Source organism: Oryzias latipes, chromosome 2, assembly GCF_053564925.1.
Source record: "Oryzias latipes strain Hd-rR chromosome 2, Olatipes_Hd-rR_3.1".
Lineage (NCBI taxonomy): Eukaryota > Metazoa > Chordata > Actinopteri > Beloniformes > Adrianichthyidae > Oryzias > Oryzias latipes.
In genome coordinates this window covers 22,047,241-22,068,342 of record NC_136238.1, presented here as the reverse complement: position 1 = coordinate 22,068,342, position 21,102 = coordinate 22,047,241, and the positions used below count along the sequence as shown (strand labels likewise).

The window sequence follows — 21,102 nt, the reverse complement described above, 5'->3', positions numbered from 1 at the left end:
ATATAAGTATATGCCATTTACCATTTACCATTAAAAAAGTATAACACAATGTGCTTTACATTAAAACAAAACAATAAAAAAAGCAAGAATGAAAATTAAAATACGATTTTTTTAAAATAGGGCCCCCCTCCTACACAAAATCCCCCACTTCTTTCACACCTCCCACCCCCCTAACTGATGGGTAAAGACAATGAGAAATGGGCTGAGCACATGGATGATGTTGGAAACGCTAATAATTGGAACCTCCCTCTCTGTGAACAGCCACATAACCAGCCAAATACAGCATCACAGGCAGGGGCCGCTCCACCGCAGCTAAGCAGTGATGCCGCAGCTGGACAGCAGCCGACCCAGAGGGAGAGGTTCCAGCTGAGGAAGCACTGGAAATAAATATGAGAATGAAAAAGTAAACATATTGATAAATTCTTTTGTTTGTAGCAAGAAAAAACATTCTGAAGTTCTGGATTTCCAATGACATTCCGACCATAGAGGACTGGTACACAGAGGTTTTGAAGATTCTTCCTCTGGAAAGACTAACGCATAGCCTTCATGACAACATTGAGGAGTTCAAAACGTCTGGCAACCAGTTCTGGATAAGACTAATCTTTCTTTGGATTGAACTCTGGTGAAATGTGAAAAACCTGTACTAGACTTTTGCCGCTGGTGATGAAAGTTTTTTTTATTTCTTATTTTTAACCTGCTGCCTGTTTATGTTAGATTGTGATGTTAAAAAGAAAATATGGGTTTATAAACATCTTGATATTCTATTTTTTATGATTGACTAAGTTTTCACTACCCAAATAAAAAGAAAAAAAATGGTAATTTGGACACAGATCTGTAGTTATTAAAAACTGAAGGGTCCAAATAGATTTTCTTGAGTAACGGTTTCACCACTGCAGTCTGAAAGGCAGCAGGAAAAATACCCGTCTGTAGAGAGGAGTTCATGATCTTAAAAATCTCACTCCCAATATACCCGTAAAAGGATTTGAAAAGTGATGTAGGGATGGGACCTAAAAAAACAGGTCGTTGAATTAACTTGGGAGAAAACTCGACCAAGTGTTGCAGCTTCAACCAGGTCAAAAATGTCCAGTGCTTCCTCAGGTAAAATCAAGCCATCATTTCCAATTAAAAGGGTTTTCTGTTCATTTATGATGTTAGATCTGACATCTCTCTCCTGAAGTGGTCTGCAAAGTCCTCACACAATGAGGCGGAGGCTGGCATTGTGTTTTGACTCACTTTTGGGTTGATAAAAGATTCAGTTGTGGTGAAGAGGACTCTGGGGTTATTTTTATTTACAGAGATGTTTGCAAAGTAGGAATTTCTAGTCTGTTATACTGTTTGACTATGTAGGTTTAGTTGGTTTTGCTATAGTTGATAGTTTATTTCAAGTTTGCGTTTTCTCCAAAGACTTTCAGCAGATCTACAATGTCTCTTCAATTGTTTAATTTCCTCAGTTCTCCAAGGGGGTGTGGGTTTGATTCTCATCCTTTTAGATTTAGTGGAGCAACTGAGTCGAGACTGGATTTTAATTTACTGTTAAAACGTTCAACAAGTAGATCACAGGGGGCCGGCAAGACAGGTGGAGAGTTGGAGCGAACAGATGTAATAAACTTTTCGACCACCTCAGGAGTCAAGTAGTGTTTCATCACCGTTCTCAAAGAGGTCTCCTGTTTTATAAAACCAGTGATGTTAAAAAGCACACAGTAATGGTCAGATACAGCCAGATCCACAACAGCGGACACACTGGTAGGTAAACCATGACTGATGACAAGGTCAAGAATGTGCCCCCTGTTATGAGTCGGCTGCATGACATGTTGTTTAAAATCAAGAGAGGAGAGCAAGTCCAAGAACTGAGATGTGCAATATTCCAAATTCCTGTCTATATGCAGGTTAAAATCCCCAGTTATTAAAATCATGTTAAAGGAAGTGTGGAGAGATGCTAGAAACTCAGAAAACTCCTCAATAAAAACAGAGCTTGGTTTGGGTTGTCTGTAGACTGTGATGCATAGAATTGGAGGGCTGTTAAAAACAAAGGCGTGATGTTCAAAGCTGTGGTACTCATCTAAGAAAATCTGCTTTACTGCAATGGAGTTGGACATTATAGATGCAGTTCCCCCACCCTTTTTGCCCTCCCTGGTTGAAAAAACAGAATTAAATTGGGTGGAGAGATCTCTGTGAGAACAGAAGATGCATCCGTGCTCAGCCATGTTTCGGTTAAAAATAGATCATTATAATCATGGATAAAATCATTTATAATAAATGTTTTGTTGGACAAAGATCGAACAATAAAAAGTGCCGGGCTGCAACCAGTTTGCATCTGGACTTCATGACGTGCTCTCAGAGTGAGCTTAGGAAAAGACCAAACATGAACATCCAAACTCCAGACAACAGGCCACAACATGTTAACTTTGATTATTCTAGATTCAATTCATGCCAGCTTACTTTACTTTACTTCGAACAACAGAAGTTCAAGAAAGCAGAGAGCTGGGAAAGCAAAATCCAGATTTTCCCAAAAAACATTTTCCTAAAACAAAAAAATTAAAATTAATAGATAAAACAACAATCGATCTATCGACAAACCCTGAGGCTGGTATGACCACACACCAGGCTGGATGTGACTCAGTAGCCTTGTATTTGACACAAATGTCCTAAAGGATTTCTGGGATCAGAAAAAGGAACTTTGGGAGCAGCAGAACCAGCTGAAACCCTTAGACCAGTGTTTTTCAACCTTTTCTGAGGCACGGCACACTTTAACCTTAAAAAATATCCCGCGGCACACCAGCATCCGAAAAAAAAAAAAAAAAAAGGGGGAACTCATAGTCTGTATTGATCTACAGCCCCTCCATAATCTCACATGCATTTTTGAGATATTAATTGCAGAAAAAGCTGGAAACTGCAGCCGTTTTTTTTTCTAAAAGATGCAATAAAAGTTAAGTTAGAAGATTTAAAAACAGTTTGATGTGTGTTCGTTGGTTTCAAGACATTTAACAACAGATCTCCTTGTGCACTGTCACTTTCACAACCCAATGCATCATGGGAGATGTAGTGCATAAATCGGCAGGAGATCGCTTTTCGGGGCTTCATTGTTTTGTTCATTTGTTCCACTGTCTGATACCGGATTCTGTGGAAAGCTACACCGCTAAAGACGAGCTTTAGTTGGTATTTTTGTTAGAACTGAGCGACTTTACGAGCTAAATCGGGACAAGGAAGTGAAGACTTTAACCACTTCTGATTGGTCAAACTGATGACATGTGATTAAGCCCCCCAAGAATGATTGGTGGAGACAGTTAAAGGGACGGGACTTTTCCAAAATACAGCCGAAGGTGCAGCTGAATCGCGGTACCGTCATTCTTATCAAAATGTCTTTAATAAAATAAAATAAACCCCAAAAAAAAGTATTTTACGATCTTTTATATTCCTAACTCCTCAGTGTTTTATCAGGGCTTGTTTGTATGAACAGAGAGCTGACATCCTGGAGATAGAAAATGTTTTTAAATCAGTTAATGAGGGCAATTTCCCTCGGCACACTTGACCCTCTCCCACGGCACACTAGTGTGCTGCAGCACACTAGCTGAAAACACTGCCTTAGACTACCAGCAGAACCAGCTGAAACCCTTAGACTAACAGCAGAACCAGATGAAACCCCTTAGACTACCAGCAGAACCAGATGAAACCCTTAGATACTAGCAGAACCAGCTGAAACCCTTAGATACTAGCAGAACCAGATGAAACCCCTTAGACTACCAGCAGAACCAGATGAAACCCTTAGACTAACAGCAGAATGAGCTGAAACCCTTAGACTACCAGCAGAATCAGATGAAACCCTTAGACTAACAGCAGAACCAGATGAAACCCTTAGATACTAACAGAACCAGCTGAAACCCTTAGACTACCAGCAGAACCAGCTAAAATCCTTAGACTAACAGCAGAATCAGATGAAACCCTTAGACCAGGGGTCGGCAACCTTTTTTACTCAAAGAGCCATTTGGGACCACCCCTAATAAAAAAGAAAGCACCGGGAGCCACAACCCGTTTTGACATCATTATATATATTATGCATGTATATATTATATCAAGGGTGCACATTACATCGATTGCGATCTACCGGTCGATCTTCTATGACATGAGTGTAGATTGCGGGCCAGAAAAGATTAAAAAAAAAAGAAAGTACTTCTTTAAAATCCACCAGCCAATCAAAATCCTCACTGAGAAGTACGGGACTTGATTGACATGTAGATTGGCCAATCGGACATCGTCTGAAGCATAAGTCGCTGCAAATGCACATTATGTTCTTTAAAAGATGATACCGCGGCCGCGGTCTGATCGCTGCATGGAGCGATGTGTTCATCAATGCATGGTAGACACTGAGAATGTGGAGAGATCAGGTTTATTATTTTGAAGAGTTCTACTTGGTAATCATGTTTCCATGTTTGAGTTCATAAAATCCTCCCAGAGAAAGTCTCTGCTTTAACTCCCGCAGGGAAAGCTGCGTCTCAATCTGACGCCCGTGTTTGCATCTCTCTGACAGAGTTTGAAGCTAAAGCCCCTCCCGCCTCTCTACCTGCTTTTCCTCTCTACCTGTTCCCTGTTCACATCCTCTGCAGCTGAGATTTGTTTCCCCCGCGCTCCTCCTCGGTGTATTCTACAAAGAGAGCGCAAAATACGGTATTCGGGGCGCTCCAGCGCAGCACAAGGATGAAAGAGCGGGACACAGGTTGTAGCGGGGATAGAGCGGGTTAAGAAAATGAATGGAAGAAGGCGCTCCGCTGAAGAAATATTCAATATTGTACACATTTTATTATTAGTCTGAACTATCTTTTATTTATAATAATCTTTTATTTTATCAGTCCAGTACGAAAAAGAACATCAACAAAAGCTGTTTTGGGCGGTTTTTGGCTGGGTCTGGCGGTTTTCAGATGACTTTTCGGCTGGAAACCTGTGACTCTATCTGGCAACGCTGGCGCGAACTCTCAGTCTGTCATCAGTCTCTGCCCCGCGGCACGTCAAGTTCCCCGCAGAAGATCGGAGTGTTTATTGAAGCCGCCCCGCGTGCCTCTCCCTGCTATCAGCTCTGCAGGTATCGCCCGATAAATACGAGCTCATTACGAAGCTGTTTTTTACGTGGCTCGCGCTTCGTGCGGAGCCAGCAGCGCCTTTGAAATGCCATGAAAAATGAACAAACTAAAATAAAATTTAATTATTATAAAATACTCATTATTTTCCAAAGTCACAGGGAGCCACAAGAGATGGATGAAAGAGCCACATGTGGCTCCGGAGCCATGGGTTGCCGACCCCTGCCTTAGACTAACAGCAGAACCAGATGAAACCCTTAGATACTAACAGAACCGGCTGAAACCATTAGACTAACAGCAGAACGAGCTGAAACCCTCAGACTACCAGCAGAACCAGCTGAAACCCCTTAGATACTAGCAGAACCAGCTGAAACCCTTAGACTACCAGCAGAATGAGCTGAAACCCTTAGACTACCAGCAGAACCAGATGAAACCCTTAGACTACCAGCAGAATGAGCTGAAACCCTTAGACTACCAGCAGAACCAGATGAAACCCTTAGACTACCAGCAGAATGAGCTGAAACCCTTAGACTACCAGCAGAACCAGATGAAACCCTTAGACTAACAGCAAAACCAGATGAAACCCTTAGACTACCAGCAGAATGAGCTGAAACCCTTAGACTACCAGCAGAACCACCAGCAGCCCCTCTGCAGGGCCACATGCAGACATTTTGGGCCCTGTGGATCCTTATGCTTTTCAAGGCCCCTCCACAGTTTAGAGATGTCAGGAAATGCTTTCAAAGGAGAACTAAAGACTTTTTAGCTGTTTTTCTGCACAACCTGACTTTTACAGTCAGGACGAAGAGAGGAAGGAAAGCATTTTCAAGTGGAAACATTGATGCACTTCCAGCCAGAATGATCTGTGGACTTTGATTCTTCAGACCTTGTTGCGTCTGTGACCTCAGATATTGAGCGTCTGAACTAGTTTAGCAGCAGTCCTGGTCATGAGTTCTTCAGGACCAAATTGGTAATCTCAGTTCTTTTTAAATGGTGACTCATTGTGTATTTTATCTTTAAAACAGAAGACGATTTTCTGTGCTAAAGTGTCTTATCAGGGTTCTGTCTAATTTAGCTTTACTATTAGAAAATTCTTCACTATCTTTTTTCCAAGTTTTCATGAATCAACACTTTCTTGAATCTATATCTCCTGTAAAATATCTGCAGGGGGTTTAAACTTTCTTTGTTCACTTGATTTTGTGCTTGATTGATTTAAAGAATTGATCAAGATTTTTCTATTGAACTGATTTTTTTTTACCAATAATTCAAAGTAATCTTCACTTTGCAATGTGGTGATGTCATTTGAAAATGCATTTTACAATTAAGGATTCAGGATGAAGAAATACAATTCAATCTTAATTGTTTTTTAAATCAATGTTAAATCAATTGAATATTTAACTGTCATGTTTTTTGGTTGCCTAATTCAAATGAAAATTCCTTTCAGTCAGTTTAATCTGCATTTCTGCCATGCTTTTAAAAAAATGTAATTCAGTAATTAAGCATTAAAAACCGTTATAATGTCATCTGTCAGTCTTTTATCAGGACGGGTCCCACTTGACTACATTTACCAAATACCTGGACCTCCAGCTGTCTTCACTGCTCCTGAACACACTTTTCTGTCTGATTTCAGGTTGTGGAGCTGCAGTTTGTCAGAGATCAGCTGTGAAGCTCTGGTCTCAGCTCTGAAGAAAAACCCGTCCAATCTGACAAAACTGGACCTGAGCGAGAACAGGAACCTGCAGGATTCAGGATTTCTTCATCTGTGTGGTTTTCTGGAGAGTCCAGACTGCAGACTGCAGACTCTGAGGTCAGACTCCATGTTTCAGTTGTGTTCAGATCAATATGATGACAAAGTTGTGTTGACCCACAGTGAGCAGAAATGTCCAGATTCTCATCTGCAGCAGCATCTTCCTGCAGCTGCTTGTTCTCTTCAAAGATCTGCAGAAGAACTTCTTCTTTTCTTCCTGCAGCTGCTTGTTTCAAAGCTGTCTGCTGACATTTGTGCTCCACAAAGTTCTGCTTGCAGCCATCAGCTCTTCTTTGTGTCTTTGCTCCAACAGACTCCTTTAAAGCGCGTGCAGAAGAAGCAGCCCTGCACGCTCACATGCACTCTGAGTCCTGCTGTGTTTCAGCAGATGCAGCTGAGAGTCCAGCGGCTGATGTTTGTGAGCAGACAGTGACAGAGTCATGCTGCAGCTGGATGCTGCTCTGACAGACACATCCTCCACAAACATCCTCACCTTTTCATCCACAAACATCATCACATCATCCATCAAAGCTCCCAGCAGCTTCTGACTCTTCATTCAGAGCTGAAGTCATGGATCAGGGATCAATGTCCAACATTTGCTGCTGACTCTTCCTCATCACTTCCTTCTTCTCTCTGCTTTGATCTTTTGTTGCTGAAAGTCTCTGCTTGAAGGGCTGCAGCAGAGAAGGACTGGAAGATCATCTCCTGAAAACTGGGATGAAGACTTTCCAGCATCATGCTGCTGAAATTCTCCCATGATTCAGTGCTGTTTGGAGAAGAGCTGAGCAGAAAGAGGAAGTGGACTTTTTCTGCTGTTGCTGCAGAAACATCAGTTGGTTTGGATGCAGCCACAGGCTGATGTTTGACTTTCACACATCTGGACTTCTTTCCTGAAGCAGCTGCATGTTGTCCTGAATGTTCCTGAATGTTCTTCTTCTCTGCTTCTGCTGGACTCTTCTGATCTGCTGCTGTTGCTTCACATCTTTGGACTTTTTCTAAACTTTCTGATCTTCTTCTCTGAACTCTTAGAAGAAGTGAAGGATGAAAAACATGAACTTTGTCTTTAAACTCTGCTCTTTGTTCTGGATTCAGGTTGTGGAACTGCGGTTTGTCAAAGATCAGCTGTGCTGCTCTGGTCTCAGCTCTGAAGTCCAACCCGTCTCACCTTACAAAACTGGACCTGACCGATAACAACCTTCAGGATTCAGATCTTCAGCAGCTCCAGGATCTGGTGGAGAGTCTAAACTCCAAACTGCAGACTCTGAGGTCAGTAGAGGGTTGGAGTCAGTCCAGCTGCTTCCAGATGTTTGGTCCTAAAGTTAGTCTGAGAGCAAAGATGCAGAGTTTCCTGTGAAGCTGCAGCTTCTCAGTGAAGCTCTGAGGAGAATGATGACAGGCTTCAGGACAACAGTCAGCCAATCAGAGCAGCAGAAGCTCCAACAGGTGAAGATGACAGGAAGCTGCTGCTCTGAACAGGACTGAAGCTCCTGCTGCTCTTTCTGCTGCTGTGCTGCATCACTGACTGACAGACCAGGATCAGGAGACACTCTTTCATCTCTGTCTTTTTCATTTGTCTTTGTAGCTGGGAGGAATAAAGAGTCTGATGCTCCTTCTGGAGGAGCAGAGAGGAGCAGCAGCAGCAGCTGGTCTGCAGAGATGTTGTGACTGGACGGTGTTGCCTGGAGGGGGAGAGCAGAGTGATGGAGGAATCAGAGGAAGTGGAGATGAGTGTCAGAGCTGCAGCATGAACTGATCTGAGATCAGCTCCACTGTCTCAGCATCAAGTGGACAGTTATTGTGCTGCAGCTCCCCCGGTGGACTGATGGAGAACTGCACTTCCTCTTTTGTTTCTAACTTGTTAGGAAGTTTTCTTCTTCTTTTCTCTATGAATACACTCCTTCATCCAGGTAGAATCCATCATAGTAGTAGGTTTAAAGGTTGTCATCTGAACTTGGTTTTCTACTTCCCTTGTCTCTCATATTGGAAACTTTTCTTAACTTTTTCCATACACTCTTACCATAGTTACTAATGTCATCTTCCCTATCTGCTGACGTCTGTGTGTGTCCATAGAGATGTTTTTATGTACATTATAGTGGCATTTTCGCCTGCTTGTTCTGATCATTAGATTATTACAATTTTTGGTCAGTAGCCTTTAGACTCACGATCTTCAATGTTATTTCAGACAGACAACTCATGCAGTAAAATATTTATTTTCACATTCTTTTCATTTGGCATAAGGCTCCGTACAATTCTATGAGACAAGATTTCCATAAAACCTTTGGGTAATAACTATCCCCAACACCAAATGTCATCAACGTAAAAAAGCATGTAAATGTATAAGCAGTGTGAAATAAGATGAAATGTGTTTCAGAGGCATTCCATATTCAGACTTACAAGTATGACTGCTATGTGTGACTCGGCACCTTTGACCGTTGGGCCACCCCTGTTCCAGTACAGCGCCACGAAGGGAACACACTATCTAGATAGAAAAGAAAAGAGCCAAAAATATTGAACATGGAGCAAAACGCTGTAGGGAACTATATTTTGAACCACCATAAACCAACCTGTAAGACGACACTAGCTTAACACCCATTTCGATGCTTCCACTGACATACTATAACATGCTTAACAACCATTAATTCGAAGCTTCCTGTGAAGAAACTGGATTCTCTAGAAAGGACCGTATTAAAATTTAGTTCGTAACCCCGTCAGTTTCTTACACACAGAAATAATGAATAATGACTCAGAGACAATACTTAGCTTTTGTGGAGGTTTTACTTCGCACAAACACGAAGGGGACAGACAGGTGAACATGGTGCATTCAAAGTTCGAACCAACGAGCTCAGGGATGGGCTTTGGTATAAAAACCCTGCATTTGCATATTCAGAAGATCGTCCGATGGACCTCGTGTGAAAATCACGCCCACAGGTTACTGCTGGAAAGGCGCTTCAAGGCTAAAGTGAAGATAACTCTGAGGCCTGCTCAGCAGATCACACATGCACAGAAAAAAGGGAGGATGAGAATAAACTGTGAAAACAATAGTTTGGCTGTGCTGTCTTCAAATGTAATATAATTTTGAGATGACAATACATGCTCAGTGAATTAAGTTTAAACCATTAGTGTAATAAAAGTTAAAGGCAGTTTCTAACTATTCTTCACATACCCCCCTGTTTGTCATATCAAAATTATACATGTATAGTAAGCAGAACTCCTGTCATCATCAACCATATACCATTTCACGAAGATTTTCAGTATAGGCAGCATATCGGCTCTGCATCGAAAACAAAAGTATAGAGGTACAGGTAAATACACAAGAAAACATAAAATCAACGTGAATAAATGAGCATATCAGAGGTGGTAGGTGATACATGAGTGTTGATGCGAAAACCTCCAGGGCTAAACTTATACCATCTGTGTGAAACATTCAGTGAGCAGTCAGGGAGGGCAAAACTCATCAACGGCTCTGTGCCCCTCGGCAGCCATCACTAAGGATACGCATGCATCACCAGTCCAGACCTCGGCACAATTTCGTTAATTAAAGTTACATAGAACAAGAAACAAATTAAGAAATGAAGAAAAATAAAAAAAATCAAATCAAACAAAAGAAAAACAATAAAATAAATCTGTAAAGACCAGTTTCAACCACGAGCAGATGCGAATTAGGTTAATTGTTGGCATAGTGCTGATCATTCATTTGACACATGGAATCAAACACATAACGAAAAGAAAAAAAGAAAAACAACACAGAGAGGACCGGAGTGACTAGTTTTATCAGTACACTCCACCAGAAGTAAACCAATAAAGTGGGGACCCAGACCAGTAGGCGTCAGTCATCTGAGAAGAAATTTGGGATTTAAGGGACTTGACCTCACTGATGATGTGAGTGAGATCTCCAGAGGAAGAGGGAATAAAAGTACAAGATGAAACCACGAGCAACAGCTGGACCCATGTTAGCTGGTTCGAAGCTCACTGTAGCTGGAAGAGAGGAGCGCTAGAGGAAACACTCCAGGGAGCGCCCCTCGCCAGGAGTAGTGCAGCGGCTCTGTAGTTGGACTTCAACCAGGGATGTGTCTCGTAGGCTCTCAGCAATTTACAGTGGCTTACGTGAATCCAGGAGGGTCAGTCAGCAAGTCGGACTGCAGTTGGCATGGTGAGGAGAACCTTGAAGGGCCTCGCGCGCCGAACCACACTTGTCCCGTCTGACCCTCTTCAAATAACGAGGTTCATTGCTTGAAGTGGGTACGCCACACAGAAAGTCTGTCCTCACTTTACTTGTTAGGGCTTTATGTTAACTGTGTCTTTGTGTGTGCGTGCATCAACGTTGGGGGAAGAATAGAGAAACGGCTGCAGTCCGCTGCGCGAGCACGCTGAGCAGAGCACCGCTTGCAGGCTCCGCTTGCAGGCAAGGTGCTGCGCGTGCACGAGTCATCTTGCGCAGACGGGACAAGTGTGGTTCGGCGCGCGAGGCCGTCATTGTAGCTGCCTTCCTTCCGCGGAGGAATGGCAGTTTAGGGATGGAAGTGTAGGCACAAGTGTAGGGAAATAAGTCCTCCAGGGAAGGAGAAGAAGTGTAGGGACGTCAGTGTAGGCCGGAAGTGTAGGCATAAGTGTAGGTGCAGCCGCGGCGAGTGAAGCCGAAGAAATAGAGCCTTGGGATGGCTGAGTATGACTTTTGAGACGAAACGTAGCTCCGGGGAAAATATGTGTGTGTAACGCTTTTTGTGTCTCTTTGTCTGTGTCTAAGTTTGCCCTTTTTCGACAGCCCCTGTGGTGTGTGCTCGCTTTGATTAATTCCTCGTTCTAAAACAAAATAGTGACTCAGTTGACAAATAATTAGGTTTCTTTTCTGATTCTCCAAGCTTTTTCTGCTGATTAGATTCAGTGCTGGAGAATCCATAAAACGGGTTACTTGGGTGGGAACTCTGGTTTGTGATTGAAATTGAGAAGCTGGTTCTCAGGACAGCCACATCCACAAAGACTATCTTTGTAGAAGCCTGGTGTGGTCGCTGAATTCCTGAGAGCGTTTGTGGCTGATCGTCGATCATACACCTCGAAAAGATGGGGGGGACTCATTCACAAAATCTCACTAAAAAGAAAGACAGCACATTGCTCAGGTTCAGAAAGCTTTTCATAAAGTTTGGAAGTATGTGGAAAGTCAGGATCAGACATTAATCAAGTATTTGGATAAATGGGTTAAAGATTATGGATTTCATAGAAAGTTAAGCAGATCAGAGTGCAGGACAGAGCAAAAGGAGGGGGAACAGCTTCACAGATCAGAGTGCGCGTGCCCGAGCCTGCAGACAGGCTGATGAGGACTCGCAGAAAGGAGGGGTGATTTCTCCATTGTAAGCAGATGTAACGACTTTCTATGCTCTCAGAATAAAAATAGGACGTGTTTTAGTGTGTATTTTAGTTTGTATTTTAGTGTTTAGGACATGGACTAGGGTAGATGTTCAGAAAAAGCTATAGAAAGTATCATTTCTTACAAAGCAGTAGTGGATCATTTTGTGCAGGACACACCTCCCTCTTGAATAAACATGATCAGACTCAGATGGCTGATGCCGCCTTTCCTTTTTTTAGTTCACTTTCCCCTACTCATAAAAAGTTTGATTGCAGCCTTCTGACCCCACTGATCATATCCCTGCATTTCTGCTTGTAAATCAGGATTGACCCCTTAAAAGCATTCCTGAGGATCTCTGGTTCACACACTCGCCTTACATTTTTTTTTCTTTTTACGCGCTTAATAACATCCATTCATTCTAAGCTTCCATCTAAGTATTAACAACGATCTTAACAGTCATAATTTCGATGCTTCGCTTAAGAAACCTCAAGGTCCGTTCCATAATATAATGCAACTTAAAAACCTCCTAAATTTGAGGCTTCCACCTGGCAAATACATTTTCCAAACAACCATTATCCAGGAATTTACATTCCATTCTGCTGCTAACATTTTGGTTCATTCAAGTCAGAAATATCATTAGAACACAGAGGAGGTCCACCGCCCCATCACTTTCAGTGCAGAAATAGGTACGTCGAGGGTAGTCGTTGTTGCAGCACCAGAACAAGGAGAGCAGGGGGAACGATATCATCCACCGGAAACAGAAGTACTGACCAGGGAGTAGGGGGTCTCAGGCTCAGGAAGCGATGCATAGATAAAAGACAAAAGAAGTATTATCACTTCTTTTTTATTATATTACCAGCGTACAAAGGCAGAACCACAGTCATCCTGGACACAGAACAATATGAAAAGTAAATTAATGAGATGCTTCAACACAGGAACACCTATGAGGTACTGAAAAGAGACCCCACAGAAGCAAAGAAGAACCTACAACCACCTCATACCAACAGCCAGCATCATCCACCGGATCTATGGCACTCCAGAAAATACACAAACCTGGAGCACCACTGAGGCCCATAATAGACAGCATGGGATCAGTAACATACAACCTCTCCAAATTCATTGCCGATATTTTTAAACCCCTCTTAGGAAACACAGACTACCACTGTGAAAATGCAAAACAGCTGGCAGAAGAATTCAAAAACACAAAGATGGAAGCAAATGAAATATTTATTTCACGTGACGTAATATCATTCACCAGGGGCCTCATTTATAAAACTTTGCGTAGGATTTGCGTCAGAAGTGGCGTACGGATGAAACATAGGACGTGCGTACGCACAGAAATATTCGGATTTATAAAACCGTGCGCACGCACATCCTACGCATCTTTCCCTTAATAAATCACAACCAATTCTAAATGCAGCGCAGCTTTTGCGGCTGTATGACACGCCCATAGTTGCCCATAAATAGTCCGTGAAACGCCCAAAAATGAATATTCATTGATTGCGAAACCATGGCACACACCGAGAGGAAATCAAAAAAACCTAACTTCACTCAATGTGAAGTAGAAGTTATCGTTGGCGAGGTGGAAAAGAGGAGAAAATGTTGTTTGGAGGGCACAGTGTGGGCATTACTAATGCCTAAAAGCCACGTGAGTGGCAGACGGTGGCAGACGCCTTAAATGCTGTATCCTCACAACCTCGGACCGTGGCCGAAATAAAAAAGAAATGGTCGGTCATCAAAGTCGAGGCAAAAAAAACTCTGGCGCTGCATCGCCAGAGTGTTTTTGCCACGGGATGGGGGGGGCGACACCGGAGCTGACCCCTCTTGATGAGAGACTAGCGGCAAGAATTGGGGAATCCCTTAGTCGAGTGGTGACTGAGGCGCAGGGGGACACGACGCGCCAGATGCACCGGGTGACACACCCCCAAAAGCCCACAGAGGTCCAACAGGAAGGCTCGACGAAGTCAGAACCGGCTCATACGCCACTCGTCCTCGTTTGCCAGCAAGTTTTGTTGCTGTCTAAAGATGCGTTCACTCCGAATTCTTCCATTTACCACATCTTCTAAGAGCGCAAGATCAGCCATTGTGCGTCATTACGCATTGTGATGGGGCATTTTATTTCCCTCCATTTAATTACATCTGACAAGCTACAGATGTCGGTAATAATCGACGTGGAAATGGGAAATCATTCAGCACAAATGTAATTTCTTGTTGCTTTCTGAATGGTCGAGACATACGCCATACATTGTTTTATCAAAAATAAAACAAACTAAAGGCACATGCATGAATACCATAATTCTGTAGCTTATGAAGAAATGTTTTAATATGAAAACAACTTTCCCTAGTGGACAATTAATGCATCTCTCTCCATCTATCCATCTGTCTGTCTGCACCTATTTCTGCTCCGCCAGACAGACACATTAACGAGAATATCAGTTTTGTACATTATTTCGTTCTGTTAAATATATTATTTATGAGGATGAATTGCACAACATGCCAATATTGCAGAACATATTTCACTTTTGTTTTTGCAAATAAGTGTTCATTTGAATTTCTGTTGTAATTTTCGTTTGATTTTTTTTTTTGTTTCACTGCTGATCGATCAAACGGGTGTTTGTGTAGGCTGTTAATTGTAAGACTTGCTTTGTGAAGTCTTCATGTTATTTCTGAGAGGCAGTATTGTCATTTTCACTTTCACGTGTTTCTTCCATCTGCCGACGGTGTCGCCGTTTCTCATTTCACCCGTTTTTGTGCGTGCGCCTGGGTCAGAGCTTGCCTGAAGGACCGCACATTTTCCCGTTAAGTTTGCTTTTTATAAATCTCAACTATTGCGTAGAGAGTGGCGTACGCCTACTTTTGTGCGTACGCAACGTTTATAAATGAGGCCCCAGGACTCCAGTAGAAGCCACACTACAAATAGTGCGGGAACAGTTAACAGCAGACAAATCGCTAAGGAAACGCACAAATCTCACAGTTAACGACATTACACAACTTATCCGTTTAATTACTACATCCACCTATTTCCAATTCCGCAACTCAATTTACAGACAAAAGGAAGGCTTTCCCATACCCCAACCCACTATCAGCCACAATGTGCAGCTTTTCATAGAGGACCTGGAAAAGAAAGCAATAGCATCCGCATCGGAGGACTGCCGTCCAACCCTATGGAAACGCTACGTCGAAGACGTTCTGGAAAAGTTCAAAACAGGACATACGCAGGAGATCACAGAACACCTAAACACCAAGGACGATGACAAATCAAATTCACACATGAAGAGGAAAAAGACAACTCCATCAACTTTCTGGACATAAACATCACGCACACCGAAAGCAGGGACATAAAAATAATATTATACAGGAAACCAACTCAAACAGACCAATATTTATTATGGACCTCAGAACATCCTTCAACTCACAAAATATCCATCGTAAGAACCTCATTTGATCGTGCAGAACTGGTAACGGACGGGGAGGACAAAACGGAGGAGAAGAAACATACAAAATCCACTAACCAGGTGTTAGTATTCTCAATGGGCCATAAAAAAGGGACAAATACAGGTGGAGCAGAGGAAATACAAGGAAGTAGAAAAATCTGACGAAGAAATCAGAAAACATAGGAATGTTTACATTGCCATACATCAAAGGAATAACAGAACGCATCCTAAGGGCCATGAAAAAACATCAGATCAGCCCCCCAGTTAAACCGTATAAAAAACTCAGGCAACTACTGGTTCACCCAAAAGACAAGATCGAACAAAATAAGAAATGCAATCTCATTTATGAAATCCCATGTCACACCTGCAATAAAACGTACATCGGTGAAACAGGACGCACCTTCGTCACAAGAAAAACAGAACATCAAAAAAAAAATGCGAAAAGGAAACAAAAGACTAACAAGAGCAAGACGACAACAGGCAGTACAAGAAAATATGAAATCAGCCATAACGGACCACTGTTACGGCTCGTAACCGAAGAACCCAAACGCAGGAAGAACTCGAAAACCAAATGTTGAGTAGTCAAAGATTTACTCGAAAAACTCGAGGAAACAAACATTAGTGACACTGAACAAACAGGACACTGTGACACAGAAACCACAGGGGCAGGAACCTAAATAAACAAACACAAATTACAAACAGACAACAGCTGAGATCCAGGTAATTGCACAGGAGGAGGGGGAAGGGGTAGGCTGCAGCCCAGCTGTAACCATGACAACCCACACAAACAAGGAAACCACATCATGGACTGGAAAAAAGGCCAAAGTCCTCCGCACTGAAGACAACAGACACCGCAGATGGATCATGGAGGCGGTGGAGATAAGAAAGCGAGCCCATACTTCCATGAACAGGGATGAGGGGGCCTGCCTGCTCTCTCACACCTGGAGCAACATCCTCCAGCAAAAAATGGACATCAAGGGGCGGGTTCACTTCTCAAAGTTTGACAGGTGACTCCTCCTCAGTCACAACCATCTGTTTTTAAAGACGTCACACACTACCACCTGATGACGACCCTGAAGAAGGCAGAAGGTATTCCACCGAAACATGTCGGTGCGTTTTATAAATTGTATTTAAAAAACAAACCAGTGTCTGATAAAAAATAATTTAAGTACGCAAAAGAAGTATTAGTCTTGGCAATGAATATATAAATATCTTATTTCTCAGAACAAGTCTGAGAAAGTGAAATCAAGTGAGTTTAAGGAGAAGGTTCTATTCATGTATTCATCGCACCATGGAAACCACCAGAAGCCCAGATTCCAACAGAGAACCGACAGTGTAATATGGAACCTGCACATAATATAACACCCAAAATTTTTATTTGCACCAATGGTAAGAGAGAAGTCATCTTTTTCATTTCTGGAGGGACACACTTTCAGAAGACCATCGAGGAGCAGGCGAATGGAAGGGTATCCAAGGACCAATGAGATTACGTAGATGAGGAAGGTTGACATCTCACATAGATTTGGACTGCAGCTCGGCTGGATTTGATAGTTTGTACTTGATATCAGTGGTCTCAAATAGAGCACACATAACTTAAATATTAATTAGCAAAGGACTTGCTGGATATAGCAAATAAAGAACAATTGAGATCAATAAGATAAGACCTCTAATAATTTAATAAGACCTCTCTTCAGGTCATTGACCAGCTCCTCCCATGTTGTCCTGGGCTTATTCTTCACCTTCCTCAGCATCATCAATACCTCACGAGGTGAGATCTTCCGAGGCGCCCCAGTCCTAGGGACATTGACAGTCATCATTAGCCTCTTCCATTTTCTGACAATTGCTCCAAATGTTGTTCTTTTCTCACCAAGCTGCTTGGCAATTGCCCCGTAGCCACTTCCAGCTTTGTGAAGGTCTACAATTTTGTCTCGTGTCTTTTGACAGCTCTTTGGTTTTGCCCATGTTGGTAGTTAGACTTCTGACTGATTGTGGGGTGCACAGGTGCCTTTATGCAAGCTAACGACCTCCAACAGGTGCCGCTAATTTAGAATCATGAGCAGAGTGGAGTTGGGCTGTTTAAAAGCAGAAAATAAGGCAAATAATTATTTGTCACAGTAATATACCAATAAATTGTTTAAAAAATCGTACAACGTGATTTCTGAATGTTTCTTTAGATTCTGTCTCTCACTTTGGAAATGCACCTATGATGTAAATTTTAGACCCCTCCATGTTTTCTAAGTGGGGAAACTTGCTAAATAACAGTGTGATCAAATACTTACTGACCTGACTGTATGTATATGATACATGCAAGATATAGGTCCTTTAAAAAAGTCACACAATTTTAAATAAAAACTGCATATTTGTAATTAAAAGATCACTGGGAACGATTTTACATCGTTCCCAACATAGTTGGGTAGGATTTTAAAAGTTGTGCAGTGTTTCTGTTCTAAATTTTAGTAAAAAAGCTAAGTAACCTCGTTTCCCAAATTTTGAGTCCAGGTTCTTCGTTGTCTTCTTCTTTTCTTTGGAAGAGGAGGATGAGGAAGAGGAATCAGATTCAGTGATGGAGGATGTATCCGAGTTGTCCTTTATTTTCCTTTTGCGAGATCCTAAGATAAAGCAAATAAACGTTTAACTTATTAGTGTTTTTTTTCTTTTTGAGAAATGCAGGACAAAATCCAAATAAACTAAAGTACATAGTTCATTATTTTCATCTCAAGAGTAATAATTTTTCATTTTCCTTTGGAACTTTTAGGGGCAGTCTGCCCTGCACTTTCAGCTTTTTGTTTGAAGAAATCACACTTTTCCCTCCAAAGCTGGTTCTCTTGTCTTAGAAGCAAATTTTCTTCATTTGCAATTTTTAATTTCTCAGGAACTGTATCCGTGGTCGGAGTAGTTTCCTCTGGTTGTCCCACTAAAAAAATAAAATAAAAAAACAAACAAACAAAATAATAATAATTATTAGACATACAGTTTGTAATTATAAGCTAAATATAGAAAGGAACACTTTGATCATTCTTTAAGACGTCCTGATCCTCAACATTGAATAATGGTAAAATATTGACATAAATATACTTGTTCAAATAAACCTGACATGCATTACAATTTAAATAAATTGCTGTCATATTACTTGTTTGGAAAAAAAACAATTAAATAGTGAGGTTTTGCAGTCAGTTTAGCAAAGGATAATAAAAATAAAAAATAAAGGAAAAAGAAGTTATTTCTGTAAATAATCCAGAAGTAATTTTTTGGCAATACGAGACCACACACACACAAAAAAGAAAATCAAGCAAAAAAAGCAAATTTGTTTAGACACAGAATTACAAAAGTAATGTTTCAATTGTGTGCTATTGCTGTATGTATCTTCTTTATGAATATTATTTGAACCTACAATTTTCATTAGCTTAAAAACATTGCAGTCTAAAAAGTAGAGCAAAAAAGAAATAAAGAAGCAATGTCAACACAGTTTCAAACAGATGACTTAAACAAACAGTTACCTTCACTGTTGGGTGTCTTGTCTCTGTCTCCATAATTGAGATTGTGCACGGCTTGTTAGCATGACGAGTCTTTGGCATTTCTAAAAAATAAAAACAAAAAGAGAGACAGAAAGAAAAGAAAAGTCCATTAATTCATGTAAAATAAGTAAACTTACGAAGAGTTGGTGTAGATATAGACGAGACACTTTGGATTGGGCTTATTTTCCTGTGGCTTCACGGATTCTTCATGGAAGTATTCACGATAGCTGCTCTAAAGTGGTAAAGAGACGGAGGTACGTCATCATTATTTTTAAATAAACGGCTTTCTTTGATTTTCCCTAAAGCACGCTCAAAATGTGCAGCAAACAACAGACTTCATCATTGATGCTACTTGCATATTTGACAGCGGCCCCTCTCATGGTAAGTTACAACAATGTTTTTAATTTAATCACAAACTTCTAAGATAATACATTTTGAAATAACTGCAATTTTAGCATTTCAAAGTAACAGACATGCTCTTCACGTTTCAAACATAGAGACCGGCTAAAAATCACAAAGTTTATTTTATGAGCTTCTAATCAGTTTAAATATGTATAGATCTGTCAGATAAATGCATCTAGACATTAAAGAAAAACACAATTAGAAACACAACAAGAATCAAGTTTCTCATGCATAAGGGAGAAGAAGCAAGTGCGTCAGAAAACGTCCACCACGCTTTTCTTCTCCAAAAGACTTCCTCTCCCCGTGCTGCTTTTATTAAGACTTCAAGTAGGAGGTTACAATTTCCAGACAAAGAGAAAAGTTCATTAGGGGGCGTCGTATAATGTCCCATTTGATGGATACTAAGTTTACACAGGATTATTTATCTGCTTAGGTCAGTGAGTCGTAAACCCCCTCTTTCTAGCTGAGATGAACAAACACACAACTGTTTTATAAAAAGGTAAAAAGGTCAATCTGAGTTAACATTTAAACAAATACATTTAAACAATGATAATAAAAAAATTCCAGGGCTTTAAAAAAAAAAAATTAGTCACCAGTAATGCCGGCATCATTGAAGTGTTGCAAAGGTTGTGAAAAGAAACATTTTCATATTAAGGTAAAGGACATATGTCACTGTAGGTGTATATTTTTGACAGACCTCTTTAGAAACATAGATATACTCAGGGCTCTATATTTAAAACACTGGCTTACCTGACAAATAAAAAAAGATTCAAATTGTTGTGCGCGCCTCAAGGCTCTCCAGAAATGCACTTTTTCACCTTGGGAGTACTGGAGTGTTGCTGCATTTGAGTGCGCTGGGAATTTGCAGTTCTGCTCGCCCCGACCCAAGAACACACACCCGGGGTTAATTCAGTATTAAAAGTAAATATTTAGCCTTGTTGCTAAACATCTGGTTTAGTCTGGTTGAGACGTGGTGAGTTTCAGCTTCATGCAGGCGTTGAGACTTTAAACGTGATCGTAGGTTGGTTTGAATGTTCTGTAGATGTGAGAAAGACTGCTCACATGCAGACGTGGAGCCAAACACACACTCACACTGCAGTGAGTGACGGGTTGTGTGATTTAAGTTATGACAATGTGCCCACTACCCCCCCCCCCCTTCTTCCTCACACATCCCGTCCCTGCAACTGCGTGCTCCTTCTCAGAGATGGGAGCGCACAGCTGCAGGCCTGGCAATTCACAGGTTTCAGGCTGTTACAAACTCTGTGAAATAATAGATAATAGTAAACTGATAATGCTGGCGCAGATTTTTTTTCTGGAAGCACCGATAGATACTACTGCGCGCCCCTCTGGCATCGCATCGTGGCCGAGAAGGACTGGTCTAATGAAAAAAAGATTTTATAATTAAAGATTTGTCTGTGAGCCACATGTGACCATCAAATGAGCCATATATGGCTCGCGAGCCATAGGTTCCCGACCCCTGCTCTAAAGATTGTTGTCACTGCCGTCTTGTTTCTATTTAAATTTGCCACACGTTACTTGTTGAGCACTGGGAAGATGATCCACATGCCAATGGGAAGAAAACTAAGTTTGTATGTAC

At 41.4% G+C, this 21,102-nt stretch overlaps 1 protein-coding gene across 9 annotated transcripts in view; it reads left to right on the top strand.

The window, feature by feature from the left end:
* The window catches only part of LOC105357660 (NACHT, LRR and PYD domains-containing protein 12), a 75,110-nt gene that overhangs the window by 30,195 nt on the left and 23,813 nt on the right, over positions 1-21,102 (top strand). For 6 of the 9 annotated variants that reach the window (XR_013650421.1, XM_078934008.1, XM_078934002.1 and 3 more), the window contains one exon: positions 6,697-6,873. Coding sequence is in view for 8 of the 9 variants with exons in the window: in XM_078934008.1 (XP_078790134.1) it covers positions 6,697-6,873 (177 nt within the window). In the remaining variant the exon portion in view is untranslated. Of the gene's footprint in view, positions 1-261; positions 3,028-6,696; positions 6,874-7,905; positions 8,080-8,395; positions 17,739-21,102 lie in introns of those variants that run through there. The other 3 variants (XM_023961885.2, XM_078934019.1, XM_078934028.1) reach the window with 2 other exon arrangements.